This window comes from Diprion similis, chromosome 6, assembly GCF_021155765.1.
Source record: "Diprion similis isolate iyDipSimi1 chromosome 6, iyDipSimi1.1, whole genome shotgun sequence".
In the NCBI taxonomy this organism is placed as follows: Eukaryota; Metazoa; Arthropoda; class Insecta; order Hymenoptera; family Diprionidae; genus Diprion; species Diprion similis.
Window position 1 is genome coordinate 16,473,615 of NC_060110.1, and position 17,704 is coordinate 16,491,318.

Genomic DNA, 17,704 nt, shown 5'->3' on the forward strand with positions numbered 1-17,704 from the left:
ATTAGAATGATACCTCGTATAAACAATGTAGTCGATAATTTCTCACGGAACACCTCATATATTTTACCACACCGGACAGATAAACATCGGGCCGCACAATTCAGCCGTTCAATTACAATTTACTCTGCCTCATGTTGACTCCACAGACGGATTCGTATACCGCAATTTATCATTAGTGTGAACACGCAGCATTTCATTCTTCTCTTTTTTCCTTCGGCTGTAATGTATCGTCTCTATTTGTTAGGCTTTCGGGACTTTTACGGGTGTGCAGGGCTTTCGACCTGTGTCAGGATGATACTTAATACGGAAAAGTAGGGAACGAATGAAAACAGCAAAATTCTTTACTTTAGCACCTTTCTCTACCATCGTCTCTTCCAATGTCAAGAACAGGTGTTAAAACAGAAAAAGAAAATGCCTTATTTATTCTGCATTAGTTATTCGACCGACTCTTAAATATCTGTGCAAGAATCTCGATGATTTGTTTTTCATACGATATCAGAGCAGAATTTTTAGTGAATTCGCATGCAAAGAAAGGATTATTTGCCAATACGAAACGTTACAAGAAAAATGTAATAAAATCGATTTTAAAATAATCTATCAAAACAATAATTTGGCTTACTGAGTAAAACCGCATTTATAATCAAAGCAATATTTTTTTCGGCATATTCGGTAAACGCGACAAAATTTTTCTTATATGTAACTTCGAACAGGCAGAAAGAGCAATAGCGGGTATGGGATAAACCGATGGTCCAGATCTCCAGAGAAATATTTTGCGCTCGATCCTTAAAGTCGCTGTTACGCTCGGGGGATTTTATTTCCGTGAGTGAGGAAGATCCGGCGTGACTCTAAGGCGCAGATGTCACGAGAGCTATCGTCGGGCTGTTGAAATTGCGTAAACTCATCCCTGAAGACAAACAGGACATGCGGTGGAATGTACCGAAATTGGATGGCTGCTGAGATGTCTGGAGTCGAAACCGCGCCGCGCCGTTTCGTTGTAGGTACTCGAGCTCACGCAGACGTTCGATTTTCCACCTCCGTACCTACTTCCAGTTTCGAGGAAAGAATTGCACTTTAGATGTGAAAGCTTCGAATAAATCGACGTTCCGTCTTGAAACAAAATTTCTTTTATCATTCTTGTTTCTCTGTCTTCTCCGGTTTTATCTCGAATGTAGGATAGGTATGAGAGGAACCCGACCTCATACACCATGTGATGAAAAATATTGACTTATACTTCTGCAGAGTGAACATATTTCAAGCGAAAATCTCTCGTGAGCTTTGAAAATTTCACTTGTATATACCTCTATTGAAAAGATGTGAATTTTCAATTGGAACATGATTTTATTCCGCTTTCGGAAACGGCTTACAATAAATTTTCTCATCCTGGATTTACCGATTGCCGAATTTTTAAATTCACCAAGTCTCGATTCTAGCTACGGATTATAAACGCCGAATAAAACTCCTCGAGCTTTTCGAATTCGTTTATTCAGCTGTCACCCTTATATCCGTCGTGTTACAACGTCGGCTGTTTTCTTGCTTCGACGGCACGTGTCAGCGAGATCCATCCATTCGTCAGTATTTCACTTCTACAAGACGAATAAATTGGAATTTAAAATTCACATCGTCATTTTTTTTTCCACCGCCTTTTTCCACCCCCTCCCAAACGCCAAGAGGTGTTCTGTCAATTGGCAGTGATGAAAAATCGGATAAATTACATCTGAAGGCGGAGTTTAAATCAATGAAACTCGAATCACCGCTAAACTTTAGCAGTGATTTTTTTTTCCTTGTGGGCGTTAATCAGCATTAACTTACGCGTGAGATTCTAACATTTGGAATTAGGGTTTCATAGTAGATCTGCCGTTTAAGATGACAGCTGATCTAGTCTGGTAAGATCCTTGGGGAGATAATTTAATGTCAAAAAACTCTCTCGCAAAACTTGTCAGTCGCTTTTTTATTTGACCTCTGATGCAGGTACGAAACAGCGGGAATAAATGCATCGCTACACGCGTATACTGATATACTTGCATGTAAGTATACGAAGTATATAAACACCGATACATGCGCATAAAATAATTGGAAAAAGCCAATAATTCTCCAAGTCGTATCTATATTCTTTATTATTCGTTGCTCGTAGGCGAAGTCAATAAAAAATATAAATGAAAATGTGTAATTACTCACGTTTAGAGGATCCACATGTCGAGTTGATAGTTGGATGTACTTGACGCGGTATCAATTAATTAAGTGAGCGGTAATTAGGTCTGCGGGATCCCTAAACTGACAAATAGCTGAAAGCAATTAGAGGTAACGTGAGTCTCGGCTGGGTTTCAGCTCGGAGCAAAAGTTACACAGTGAGTCGGTCGGTGCCGTGCGCCAGATTATCTCTAAATTAGCTTAATTAGTGAAAGACTGTCATTTCGGCCTGCAGGTCGCTAATTCACGGGAGCAGCTTTCGGGCGGATGATAAAATGTGGCAAAAAATCGAGACTCACGTCCCTGCGATAAACTGATAGAAATTATTTTTCTTTCACGACGAGGAGACGGTTCGTTTCCTCCAGTTTCGTGTCTCATCAGGTTTAATGCTGATAATTACATTACGACTTACAATAGAAACAAAAGACCCTCCGCAGTCTCGAAAGGCTTTTCCCGATCAATGAACTGCCTGCCGAGAGGCGTAAATTTTTGTCTCACGACGTGGAAAATGAATAGATGAAAATTGTAGCTGTCGCAAGGGTTAGACGAGGACAGCAGCGAAGGCGCCGGAGTATTAATCTGCTTTCGTTTTTTCTTTTAGTTCAATTTTTCTTCTTCCTCCTTAAACTCATTGCTCTTATTTTTAATTATCTGTAGGAAACTTTTAAGGCTTAATTATTTATCGAGGTTCTTACAAACGCGGGGAAAAAGTGATCTAATTTATTTTATCAACCTCTTTTCGCTCGAAACCCACCGTCGTTTAGCCATTCTCAAGTAATTCCTCTTCCTCCGCTGCCGAGTTCGTCCGATCGTTTATTAGCGAATTCACGCACCGTCGAAATAATTCATTAATCACGAAGACGTTTAGATTTTTGAAGAAAAACACGAACCGTGGAGCGAACCAACGGTGTTAAATCGATAACTTTTACCTATATTGGATCGAGACAGGCCTCGCTGAAAAAATAACACTGCACGTCTGTAATTCTTTCTTGTTTTATTTTCCATTCGATGAAAATTATAATCTTCGATTCTCCCCTTCTTCGTTTCTGCGTATCGAACAATAACGCTCGTCTTAACACGCTCGGCAAACATCAATCTAAAAGGATTTATTCTGATCAGGCGAAAATTTTCATCTGTTCTCCTTCACGTTTCACAGAGACTGAACAATCAGCCGGTATTATAGATTTGCCGGGCTAAGCCTTGTCTGATTTAATATTGCGTTCTATCACGAATCCGTTGTATATTTTATAAAATTGCGTTTAATCGTCTCCAGTCTTTAACTGTCACCAACCCTTTATGATAATGTGAAAAGCACAGGTATTCCAATGCGGGTAAAATCAATATAGATTCAAAATGGTGGGGTTGTATATAGTATCAATGAAATTCCCCGATTATGAACTCCCCCTTTAACCGCCGTATTCATTTCGATTTGCATAATTAGCGAGTTTGAATCTCGGAGTGGATTAGGTATAACTTGATATCCTGTCGGCGAACAAATATTTATCATTATGAAATAAACTTTATCTCTCTTTCTCTCTCGGGTAAAGCTCAATTCCGTGATTCTCTCGACGTTGAATAAATGGCAACCGAATAAACAACTTGTAGAGCTTGATTGAAAAAAAATCGTGCTTTACTCTGAAACAATTTCTAAAAATCGTAATACAATTAGATCGCAGTATTCCGTCCGCCTTTCGAGTTCACTGATTTTATTTTTATACTTACGGTGCGATATTATAATACTTGTCTTCTAAAAATATACCGGATTCACCTTGATTGTTTTATGGGATTGAGAGAAATGTTTGTAAAAAAAAGACTGACCCTGAAAAACCGCATGGGAATTCGACCCCCTTCACTCGAAATGATCACGAGCTGCTTACGCACGTCCCTAACGATGCGTCTGACCGAACGTCTATTGCCACTACTTACGAATCACTGCCAACGAGATTCGACCGACCGAGCGATTCTCTCGTTTGGGTTCGAATAACCGTTTCATCCGTCTTCTTGATTGGGCACTCAAATCCCAAAACGTCTATTCCTTGACTCGTAATTATATATGTAACAAGGAAGGCCGAGTGTTTCTACAATTTCCAGCTTAAGTTTATAGGTGAAATAAATCATTTTTCAGGATCAATTATATTTAAAAAATATTTTAATAAAGAAATTATCAAAAGTTATTAAGAAATTAATAAGGAATAAGAAATATGTTTAAAAATAGCTGGTTTATCACACATTGATTATTACTTTTTTTATGCTACAAAAATTGTGTGCTACAATTTCGACGGATCAGTAATTTCAGCAACAAGTTCTCGACGAAAAAGAGAAGCATCAAAATATCAGATTCCAAAAGTTGGTTTTTTATTCGTTTTTAATTTGATGATTTAGAATCTCGTTAGTGATTTGGTGTTTACTGTGTTTGCGCCAGGTTAAACCAGGCGTTTAAAAGTTCCGGCAATCTTATCATCAACGAGCTAATTGTGAGTCGGAAGAAAAGCGAATCTGAACTTACCCTGCAGCCGTGAGTGTATTAAAACTGACTGCCGAACAAAGTTTTATAAAGGAACAAATGTAGTTATACTATAGCCCGCGGAAAAGTTTCTCTTTGTTATATACGCGTCGCGAAGTATTTAATGCTTAAAAAAAGTAACGTGCCAGCGGGTGCACGAGCAGGGTGAAAATTTGTTGGAAACTTTACGAAGCGAAGAATAAAGACTGTACGATAGAAATTATAGAGTAAAAAGGATTTATAAAAATGGATACAACGTTGCACACACACATGAATATAAAATAATGCTTTATCTTAGGCAGAGCTGTTCAATTTCCCAGGTATAATATACAAGGTATCGTATGTATATCAGCTGATTTCCCCACTGCTGAGGGAAACGACGATATAACAAGTAGATACGCTTCTCTGCACTTTCATTATATCCAGATTTCCCCCGCCGGGGAAAAAAGGGGCTCGTCCCACACTTGACGCCGGTTGCATATCCACCACACCAGCAGACCAGACGCGGCCACAAACTGAAAATCCCAGACCTGCTGCAGGTGCATCGATCGATTCCACCCCCTCGACCCAAAACAATCCAAGCCGTCTGTGCAGCCATATTAAAAAAAACATTCATTACCATCAGACGATGGAAGATCTACTCACCCCGCCTCCCTGCTGCTGTTGTTCGGAAGAGAAATGGGGAAAAAATATATGCGAAAAAACAACGGACGAGAAAAAGAGAAAGAGAAAGCTGAGGATAGCTTGCAGACTATTTATATAGATACGTATATATATGTATATATATGGAGTTGTTTCGAGCTATGTAGATACTCCGTAGGTATAGCTTTCGCCGTTTCTTGCACTCGCTGGTCTGACTGGCCCCATGCCAAAGTGGGAATTGCTGTTTGCGCCGAACAAACTACCTCCGGCTAACCTGCCCCCTGCAGGGATGTGCCATGATCTATTGTCGGGTGGTTTTTACATTTTTCTTATTTTTACATTATTATTTTCAATTTTTACCTCATGCCGAAACATACGAAGACGTACTCACGGCTTGAAGGTTCGTTTTCTCCCTTCAATTCTCACGCGAATCGTGATATGGTGGTTGACAAAATTATGGGAATTCATATACAATGAATACATATATACTATATATAATTGAAACTTAATAAATTTGGGACAAGTTTAATTTCAGTCCAAAATTATGACTTTTCAGGCTTATCTGCTGATGGTTGTTATCAAAGATAGTTAAAGACAAGTGAGACAGAAATTCTGAATCAATTGCATAATAGGGATGCTGTTTCCATCGTGTTCATCATAACTGGCTCGAATAACGTTTCTAACGATTCTTTGAACTTTTCTTTTTTTCTTTTTCTGATGAATCAGACCGTGGATCTCATTTATCATTATAAGTATAACCGCAAGAGATTGAAAATCAGAAGAACGTCACATTAGATATCTTTCGCGTTAAAGATTGCAGAAAAACAGGATCTTTCTCGAGTTACGAGTTCGATAACATACAGATATAAAGAAACAAAAAAATCGGAAATAACGGGCATGACTAGACAAAGACATAAAAATCCTGAGCCTGATTCAGCTCGTCCTTTAGTTCGACACGAAGCTAATATGGCCGGGGTTCTACTTCCTATTAACCCGACGCTCGCTTGGTGTGTAAGCACATGCAGAGATAAAGTAAACGCTGCGCTTGCGATCTTGTAGAGAGTCGTGAAAAACGTCAGGCAAAAGCTCCGAGAGCGAGCTGGAAAATATATAAACAAGGAATTGCGGGCTGTTGTGAATTACAACCCAGGCACGCAAGTCAGGGTTCAAAGTTGGCTTATTTTGTTGGCTTTTTCACGTATGGAGGGCTCGATGCGACGGCCGTTACGATAGTCCGTGCATGGCACTAGCTTATTCGAATTTGAATTTTAAATCTCCCCTCGAAACGTATGTACTTCGGTTTTTATACTCCGTTAGACAAGCTCGCCCGCCATCTGCCACCCTGCTTACTTTCTAGCCGATTAACTTCATATTATATATACTTTTACCTCGAGGGAAAATTTTACTCGTGATGGGGGTTGACTTTATTGTACACCCGTGGCGCGTGGAAACTCTGAACATTGACGCTGATCGACGTCGCCTTTCAACCGAGAATTGCCTCGATGATTACCCAGAATTTTCTGCAAAGACTGGTGGATCAGATTTAATTCAGGATCAAGGAATCCACTTTTTCAAAACCCAACGGTAATCCTCGATTTACTCACTATAAGGGGATTTTTTCGATGAATGAACACTTATTATCGAATCAAAGAGGTTGAAAAAAATAAATCGTACGATTAAATTCGTACCCGAGAATTAATATTTTACTTCAACGACTTAAAAAGCAAGGAAATCAATAACTTATTACGATGAACCACGCCAAATACTCAAGGTTTTAATTCTATGGTAAATTCAATCATCTGTTTATCCTTCTCCAATTGTACATATTGTATACCGAGTGACAGATGAAGAGAGCAAAGCTAGTGTGTCTCAAAATAACCGACCAGTTCACCAAACGAACTGCCGCGATTAATTTCCGCGGGCGGAAAGGCAATTTAGTACCTGCGTTCTTGTTCCACGTAAAGTCCTGCCGTTGTACTTTTTTTTATACTCTGGTAAGTTGGCCAGAGGTTAAGAGAAAAAGCAGTTTGTTCAGATTGAGATCCTTAAGGCAGATTACGGGCGGTAATTGACCCTGTAGATACAATTTTTTCGTTCAGAAGTGTATTTTACCGTCAAAACTTGACGGAGAAAAGTCACTCGGTTGACGATAATAGTGTTGAAATTTTTACAGGAAATTCTATGATCTTCTCCGCTTGCCAATTAACGTCCGATAAAATTTGATCCTATAACGCGAATTGCAGGCGCTGGAGTTGTTGCAAGAATTTTTTTTTAATGTCAAGTCAACTTGTGCAAAAATAGGGAGACTTGGCAGCTTTCAACATGAACATCTGTATCCCGGCTATCGCTTCGTATGTAGGCTGTGCCTCCGGACGCTCCGGTAACCCCTATAAAAGCCATTTCCTTCCAAAGTACCCGAAGGGAAGGATGAAAAAGGGGAAACCGCGCAGAAACGATAGTCGTCGCGTTTATGAAGTAGGCGAGGCCCGGGAGATTGAGCCGGTTGCACTTTACGCGGTAATATCAACCCTGGAAAAAGACTGATAACACTTATTCTCTTCCGATGGCGTGCCATTAAGCCGCCAAAACTAAAAGGCGGCCCGCGTTATTGCTATGGACGTCAGAACGGAGTTGAAAAATTCATCAAAGTCGGAGGAGAGATTTTTCAAAACATGGACCAACCGAGCTGGTCACGTGAGGAGAAAACTCGTCGCGTTTTTTACGTCTCATCGAACGAGACTACTAATTGGCGAATGTTTTGCCGGATAATGTCTCGCCTGGAATTCAATTTCAGCTTATTACTTTCCGTCGTGTGTGTAATAAGCATCCGCTCCACCTTTGATATACGAACAAGAAGAAGAAGAAGAAGAAGAAAAAGACGCACTTTATAATGAAAATGAGGACAAAGCGCTTGTCTCCTTGTCGAGTTTCCTGAATAGATTTTATATACTCGCAGCTACGTACGGCTTCCGCTGGCCAAGTGCAGGGGATTAGATAATATAAGAGGTGCTTATAAAAAATATAGGGCAATCAATTGTATCGCGTGGAAGGATCTGCAGACTGACTTGCAGTATAAAAGGCGTTATTTATGGCGAAACAACCGATAGCAAAACACCCTCGAATCTACGGGGACTTCGGAAAACGTGGCGGGTATTGAGAAACTCTCGAATCCCCGAATTTATCCTCGACAAGAGCTTGCAGACGATTCTTGACGTATTACTTATCCATCCATCGAATCGCGCGGCACAAAATAGTTCGAGTTGTTCAGCGCAGCGAAATATTAGCCGGATTGGTTGGTTGAGTCTATCTCCGATCATTCCGATCACCGCATCTCAAGACCAGAGACTAAGAGATTACGAGCTCTCGATGGGAGGCGAGGCGAGGAATCGAAGATGGTGGATTGCGGAAAGGAGAGTCTGGGGAAAGAGATGAACTTCGGGCGGAAATAGATGGGGCGGAAGTGAGAAAAAGGCGAGTAACGACAGGCCGACACGTGGCGGGGATCCTGGAGATGCTTCCGATGCTTTCATGCGGGAACCGGAAGCTGCGGAGAGCAAAGTCCACACTGCGAATGGGCTCTCGGCGAATTGGAGCAGCGACGGATGATGGCTTCCACTTCCCGCTTTTCCACTTTCCACTTCTCAGCTCCCGGCGAACAATGAAGCCGCAGACTGCAGGCTACCGGAAGGCGAGAGCTCGCGAAATAGATAAGACTACGGCGGAAATTATCGAAATCCGGTTAACAGTTAGCGCCGACACTCTCGGCGCTTCGTGGCAATCCGCGACGTTTCGTCAAATCGGTGGACGATCCTCTCGACTCTTGTCTCGGCCCGTCGGTTTTCATCGTCAAGAAAATCCCGGGTTTTTGCTGGAACGAAGTTCTACTGCATTTTTCTGATGTCCAAGCTCTCGGACGCGAGTCGAGTTTCGAAACTTGGGCTATTTCGACGGGGACTTTTATCCATCAGGAACTTTGTTTACGCGGCAATATCCAAGCTCCGAAGAGACTGATACCGCTTACCCTCGTTCCGGAGAATTACGAAGGTCGCCGTGTAGTTTACCCTGCAATATATCCAAGAAGCGTTCGAATACCGGGTGAAAACGCAAGTAAGATGGGAGAATTCGGATCGTCGACTTGCTCACGATGAGGCTTTCAGCCTCGAATACGTAAGTCGACTAAAATAATTCTATACAATTACAGCTGTAATTACTGCGTTTTTTCTTATCTGAGTCATGTGAAGCAATTTCCTTTCTTGAAAGTTGACAACCAAAAATGAGGGCGCAGAGTATGAAGCTAATGAAATTACGATCATAAGTATATAGCTTATTCAAACAGCAGCGTGGAAACCGCGGACCGGATTTGGCAACCAGCCTCAGCAAGGTGCAAATTTATTCAGGACAAGAAGAGTGAATATAGCGAGTATAATAGATTTGATCCTGTTCCCAGCTCTTAATAACGATTCATGTCTTCCACGAGTGGATCACGAATTACCAGAATCATGGGCTCTGATACCTAAGCTGAACAGTTTCCAAAATTACCATTTACCAGTAATAATTCATCTCCGAGCAGCGCCTAACGAGGATGAATTAAGTGTTGACTACGCACTGTCACTGCTTACAAACTTCCTTTCGCGAATTTCACGCGGCAGTTTTTCGGGCAGAAGTTTGCCAGCATTAACGACGATGGTCATTAAAGTAAATTAATCATTTAACCGGATATCGTGCCAAATAGAGTCGGTGGAACGGAGTAATACGATTTCGCGAAGCGGATTTCAGTCACTCGGTATCTGCAGCTTTTGAGAACGCCGAAGCGACGGAGGGCTGCGAATTTGCGAGACGCCTGCTGGGGCTGTAAATAATAATTACTCGTTAAGAGTGAATACCCCAACGGCTTTTGACTTCTCGTTAAACGTCCAAACTACTTACACCTGCGCGCCTAATTACTGCGCCCTTTTCGCACCTTCTGAAACGGTTGTTATATGGTGGCATTCAAACTCCGGCGAATTAATGACTGCTAATTTCGCACGCCTCGTTCGATCTCGCCTTATCGTTTATATTTCCAGCGGGAAAATTGAACCTCATTTTATTTACGCTTGCTCGAATGACAGACGAGATTTTTTAATCACCCATCAAATATTCGTCGTGATATTATCAATTCAAATTTTAACGAAGCCAAAATAAAGATCAGGTGATTCAGGACGGTGAAAATTGCCCGTCTGACCGCTGGGCAACTGAGAGTATAAAAAAAAACTTGATTAAAAGTGGTTATAGCAGAATAACGAATAATAAATTCAATACCTTTTCCAATCAGTTCCCGCCAGCTCGGCAGGTTGAAATTCAACGCAGGAATTTGATCGCATTTATAATTGAATATAACGATTCAAATACTCGTTTTGATTTGTTCAAAATATCTTCTTTCTTCTCTATTCTTTTTCATTATTTTTATTTTGTGAATTCGATAGCAATTTCGTTATGGTACATGCATATATATATATATATATATATATAATATATGTATATATGTATATACGTATGCGAATAGTATGTCGTATAACCTAGTCGCAGGTCGGCCATTGAATCGAAAAACAATAATTATTCCGCATGAATATCGCACTGATTGCTTTATTTGTTCCGGTTGTATACAACGGCGTTTCAATGTTTGCTCTCCGCGTGAAAACACACCCGAACAACACGGCTGAGCTACGTTTAAATTATAGTTTCGTAATTTGTAACTTTTGAAGCCGTGACCACGTTATTGGGGTGTAGTTTTATAAACCTTTTTTTTATTCCACACGCAATCCCCGCGAGCGGTGATTATATGAATATTTATGCAGACATGAATAACCCTGATATCTTATACACCATATATATTTCACGAGAAAACTTGACTGCGAGATTCCCATGGAAATTGCATCACGGCTAAAGTTGGATGACGGTAAGCATCAAGATTTTGTTGAAATTAGAAAAAGTTTCAGTTCATTATTCTCGCCTCGCTGGACGCTGAGCTACTTCTCGAAGCCATGACTCGCATATTCAACCGTTTCTGCGAAAGCTCGTACATATTTATTTCCTCTCTGCGTAGATAATAGAGAGAATCGAGCTTCCGGGTAAGTGGAATTTTTCAAGCTTCAAGCGGTGACCGGAGAGAGATGATTCAAAACGTCCCCGATTGACGTATGAAAAGAAAAATTGATCTATTCAGACTCGTTTCTATTCAAACGTGTATTTACTGCCTGAAATCAGTGAACGAATCAAAGTTCAAAGGTCTTGCGAAATTATTCAAGACATGTACACGACATCGATCGAATGTGTTCAAGTTTCGGCAATCCTTGCAAAACTTTGAATGTTACGTCTAACCTGCAACGGGTGTGTCTCAATATAAGTTGACGCTTTCCTCAGGTTTAGTACAATTGTAAGCTAAAACTTCGTGATCACTCTTCGTCCCTAGGGTTTGAAAACTCGCCAATTTGCAACGTTTCCTTGCTCAGTCCGCACAGCTTTGAAATTCTTTTTCACCCCAGTCAACTCTGTGCAGGCAGAGGTCGTTAGGTCTGCTCAACAGCGTTTCTCCATCGTGTGCGTTATACGAGTTAATGAAAATAACGAGTTCGGGAAAGTTGTTTCAGCCCCGAAATACAAGTAATTAATTTTTCACACTCCCCCGCAGAGAGTCAACGAACTGTTATTAAACGTCGGAGCGTCTCGGTGCAACGCTGTAAATCCTTTCTCTACTCACAGGGTCTTCGCATTCCGAATTGACTGATTCTCGCGATGTTCTCCAGACATAATTGGAGCAGTAATAATTGTAACTCAGTCATACTCGTAATTACTCACCTCTAATCCTCTGTTGGACGAAATTCTCCTGTCCAGCCACGACAGTAATTGAAAAGTTGATTTTTATTCTGTTATGATCAGACGCTTTGGAACAGCAGCAATAATTAGCAAAGTGAAGTAACGGTAAGTATGAAAAAAAAAGCGAAATACCGTCTGCAAATTATGCAGGCTCTAGAACCAGTACCGGTTTTTCTTCCATCGGGAACAGAGCACAATACCGTCTAGGAATGTTTAATTTAGTAAATTGACTCGCGTATCGGTTGTCCGAAGGCAAAAAAGGTTTTCGGCAGAATTTGGAAAGTCGGATTCTCTACGGGTTGTCGGCGCGCGGACAGCGAAGAATAGAAAAGCGTTCATTTGATCGGGCTTTCATTGAAATGCCAGCCGAGTCGGCAATCCTGCGGAATTCAGGGACTCCCGGAGGTGAGTGGGATGGATAAGTAATGAAAAAAACAGAGCGAAATTCCTCCCCTATTTCGATTCCAGGTGAATCTTTTGCCCCTTCAATCCGTCCTCGCAATCATCCCGACACGCGTGTGATTGTCAGATCGATCTTGAAGCGAATTTTCAAACAGAATTGATCGAACTGGATCATCTCAAGACTCGATAAAGCCGAATGACTTTAAGAGCAGTTCATGGAGCGGAATTTCATGGCAGTCTGTAACTTGTCATAGAATAAGTAGCTATCTATAACTAGACTGCGAGACGCAAGCGACTATCGCTGCGTCGTTCAACTTTGATAACAGGCGTCAGCCACCCGCCTAGTTAAGATCGTAATCTAGTTTCCCCCGGAAAAGTTGGAGCTAGCTTTTAGGGGATGAGGGGAACGCAATCTTCCCGAACTCATTAGACAAACCACACGTGCCACATACGGAAATATGATTTGAAAATTGCGATTCGATGCTGCTTTATCTCATTTACATAATGATGTATGTAATCGGCATTTAACGATTATACAGTAAATTTCTATAACTCAGCCATCTTGGTAAGCTACATTTTCATGCATGTAACCACAATTCAGCCTTGTTTATGGCTTCTCAAGGCGGGAAGAAACGTTTCCGCAAGGATTCTTCGTGCCCAATCTGTCTGACAAGCAATCATAATTACACTTTACGATTCATTAGGTGCGACGGATGTTTCTGCAGAGACTGAGGCGGTCCTCGACAAGGCGGTTGCGTGGCTTTGGGGTAAACGAGATAAGGATGCTGGATGGGGTAACGAGACGCAGCGAGTCCTTCTTGCTCTTCGGTTGGCCAACTTGTCCCAGGAGGACGAGGTCCCGCCACAACCATCGCTGGAGCTGCAGCTTAGCGGGAAGCAAATGGAACTGGAAATCGTCCTTCTACTGTGGCGGTGAGTCTTCACCGATTTGATCACCGCTCTGTGACTACCTCAATTACATTCATCGAGCCCCCGAGCCCCTTGGTTCTTGCGTAAATTGCTATACCCTGAATTTGGAATTTTGAATACGTACCACGATGATCTCCGAGCCTCTTGGAAAAGGGTGAGAATCAAAGATGAAAACGCTTTTAACATTAATCGCAAAGTCTCAATGCAATTTGAACTTCGTCACCAAGTAAAAATGGCTCGATTATGATATTGATCTTGGTAGATTAGATCGATGGTTATACGCGACGAAGAAAAGCCTTTCGCATTTTCCCTTGTCGAAATGCATAATCCTTAAGGAAAAAAAAATCTTCCATGCAGACGTACAAGTAATAAAATCTATTCGGATTTTATCCTGCGGCGTTAATCGTGATTTTTCTTTCACAGTTTGCCTAAATATATACCTTTCCTAATTTTTCTGGAACTTGTCAATTTTTTTCTCAATTCATGAACAGTGTATAACACTGTCTGAACATAACACATATCTACTCTACTTACCATTTATAATGCAGAACAAAAATTTACTTTGCGATAAATAAAATTATTGTTTTCCTGTTGGTACATATAGCAAAATGCTATACTTCTACCTCGGTGATTTATATATACAATACAACTTTACAGATATTTTTCACCGGCGAAAATCACGAGTGCCTTAAGCCATTATCCGTCAGTTTGTTTTGCGAAACGCGAAAACTAAGCGAATATAGATATATAATGCACGTATACCTGCATGCACGGTCGTTTGTCGACGAAGTGAAAGGAGAAGTATCGAAGTTCACCGGCAACTTTCTTGGCGCCCATACATGGGCCAAACAGAAGGTAGACGGCGGCGCGTGAACCAAAACTCGTCATACCTATATGCTATTGTATATATGTATAATATAGATATATATATAAGTTCATATTGCTACTGCCAAAGTTAAATTGTTTTCAATACGTCTAGTCCAGGGGGCGTCGCCGACTTTACCACTGCTTTGACTGTAGAATACAGAGTCCCGGGATTCTGCATGGCTCGAATCTCAATGAAGGGAAAAAATATTTCCATACGTCTTATATCTGGACACACGTGTTCATCGCGGTAGTGTTTAATATTCAAATCAGTTGGTATACTTCCTGCAACCTCATTTATCAGCAGAGGGATGAGCATGGAAGTCACAAGAGAGACTCTCTATTTTTCAACTTAAAAAATTTCAAAAAACCGTTGCATATTTAATCGTAGCGCATTTTTGTTACCAAGCACAGTGTTCAGCTCTGATAAGTTCCTAAAAAAAAAAAAAAACTGTGAAATTTCAACCCTGATCGAGAAAGCATTTAGTCAGTTAATTTTTTAATGTAAGTTATCGTGAAACCAACGCTGTATCGGGCCGTTTTTCAGGATAGAAATACCAGATCCTATAGGCTACATGATAGCCTCCGATATACGATCAACTCCCGCGATCCTCTTTTCGTATCGCTCGATCCATTCCACGATCCACAACGAACGCCGTTAGGTATGAGGATAAATAATTCTTATGATATCGAATCGCGGAAGGAATGCTCACGTGTACAGTATGCAGGACAGGTGGTCCATCCTTTCGTATAGTTTACAGCATCGCGTTCCTATTTCTTAGAGAATTTGGTAAAGTCTCAGGGGACCCGCGGGTCTCTAAATTTTCGATTTCCCACCGGGTATTCGCGGTGAGAGTATTCCACATATGGGAATATTTGGGATTCGGTCAGGGAACTCTGAAAATGGAAATTCTTCAACGAATTTTGATATCGCTGTAGTCCTCTGAACAAATTCCACGACGTTTATCTGGCCATTTTTATTTCACGAATGGCAATTCTGTTTCGATCTTTCAGAGTCTCATTTGCCGTGTTTCCTACACAAAAAAGAATACAACCATTAATAAACACGTTGAAATCACTTATATTTGTACGATTATTACAAAATTTTTTTTAATCATCTTTAGATATGCTGTGAACTATAGTCGATTTGTTCAGAAAATGTTGTTTTGTGAGTTTTTTTCATTGTAATAGTGTCTCGTTTACAACGAGGACGAATGGAAGGTACGAATACGGTTTAATAGTAGAATCGTAATTTCATGGGTGACGGAGAAAGTGATGAGCTCCGCGGAAGTTCGAAATTTGAGGGGACAGCGATTTGACTATTCCGAACATTTTCCAAGTGTTCAATTGCGATTCATGATCGGTATATTAACCTGGTAGGGGAGGGGGGATTTGTATTTTCATAAAAATAGATTCCGTAACAAGTCTGTGCCCAAATGTAGCACATGAACCGATCTGAGATAAACTACTTTTCGAATCTACTAGGTATTGAAGAGAAAAGATGATGTGATTTAGTTAGTCGATATTTTATTGTAAAATTATACGATTTTAAGAATCATTCTGTCTGACATGTTTATTATTCTCAAAAGACATTGTAGGTATAGAGTAGCGAAAATTTGAAAGCTAGAAATTTGTTGTCTATAAGCAGTGAGTGAAGTTGTCAACAATTTGTGAATGGATCTTATCAAGCCTAGAAAACAAGAAAATGAACTCGACGTAGTTTATACAAGGTACATAAAACCGTTTACCCAAGAAATCCGCTCTATCGACGCGACGGCAAAACCAATGGAACACGGATTGAGTGTAAATCTGGTAAACGCTTGCCTGAATGTGAACGCTTGCCTGTCGATTTTTCGCAGCGACACGTTCGCCGGTAAAACTAGACACGAACAACCCGATCAATACCGGAACCGGAACTTGAATAATTCAAGAGCTTATCTCGTTTCAGACACCACGAGATACCCTATGCTCCGATGCGTCTGGCTCAGTACACCCTGGCATTGAACGCCCTCTGCATGGACCCGAGGCAGTTTCATGGTCACGATCTGATCGGCACGCTGCAGCACCATGAACCCCAACTCGACTACGAATTCGCTTTCTCTACCCTGGCTGCTTGCAGCGCCCAAGCTCACGTAAGGAAGCGACAGATCCGGAGACTCCTCGACATAGCTAACGCTGCGCAGGATCACAATATCGGTAAGCAGCTTTGAATCCTTGTAGTCGAGGACTGTCTCTCCTCTTTGACCCATAATTCACGTGGTTTTGACCCATGACCATATAACGTAAGAAGAACGTCGAGTTGTAGGCATAATACAACATACTTACAAGCCTAACTAATACTCTTCAATCCCTCATCAGACACGGTGGCAATGGTGATCCTCGCGCTGCGTTGCATAGTCCAGGACCATCGACACAGGAATCTCCACCACTTCGTGAGAAAGCCATCGCTGGGTCTCGCCCATCAGCAGCAACACGACGGGAGCTTCGGTAACTTGCATACGACCGCTCTGGTGATGCAGGCACTTGAAGAAGCGGAAAACGAACCTGCTGAGAATTGGAATCGGTCGGCGGCCGTCTCTTGGCTAGCAACTCGACAACACTCCGACGGCAGCTTTGATAACGACGTTAAAACGACCGCCGAGGCAATTTTAGGACTTTCGGCCAAGGGTCTTGCCAACGTTCGGGCTCTCGATTGTGGCCAAGGAGTCACCGATGCTCTTCCACCTCGTCTGACCAATCCGAACGGTATGTTTACAGTCGCATCAAAGGTTGCCAATGGCGGCTGAAGTCCTTTCGGAACGACAAACACCACGAGTGTTCGGGTTCACGGGTTCGTTGCACGCATTCCGAAAACTGCTTTCCTCATATCATAACCGATTTAACGCGGCACGTACGTACCATGAAGCTAGTCAATTGCTGTGTGGAAGCAATTCTCAGAGGTACAAACTTGACGCTCTACTAACGATAGCTGCTCTTGAGAGTTAAGGAACCATCGGTTGTCCGCTATTAACGCCTATGGTTGAGAGACCATCGGCTTTCGCTGAATGCACACCGGAAATTTTGAAATTTCAAATCTCTTCAACTGATAAAATGCTCTCACGTAGCGTGAAAGGTTGACAATGAGCTCTTCCGATGTCACGGTCGTTCCAAGCGTTGATTTTTCAATATTTCCTGAGGGAAAAAAATTTCGGCGTGAAACAAATATACATGCTTCGTTACGTTTAATTCAAACCTGTAATTATCATTTGTTGATATAGTGACAATGTCCAGTTGGTTTTATGAAAATATACGTTACGTCATTACCGAGAAATTCTAAACCATATA

The 17,704-nt window shown here is 41.4% G+C and overlaps 1 protein-coding gene across 1 annotated transcript in view; it reads left to right on the top strand.

Moving 5' to 3' along the window:
• LOC124407509 (uncharacterized protein CG3556) overlaps positions 1 to 17,704 on the top strand; it is a 42,323-nt gene that overhangs the window by 23,765 nt on the left and 854 nt on the right. The window contains exons 3-5 of the mRNA XM_046883721.1: positions 13,291 to 13,519; positions 16,329 to 16,576; positions 16,739 to 17,125. Coding sequence (XP_046739677.1) covers positions 13,291 to 13,519; positions 16,329 to 16,576; positions 16,739 to 17,125 — 864 coding nt within the window. The remainder of the gene's footprint in view (positions 1 to 13,290; positions 13,520 to 16,328; positions 16,577 to 16,738; positions 17,126 to 17,704) is intronic.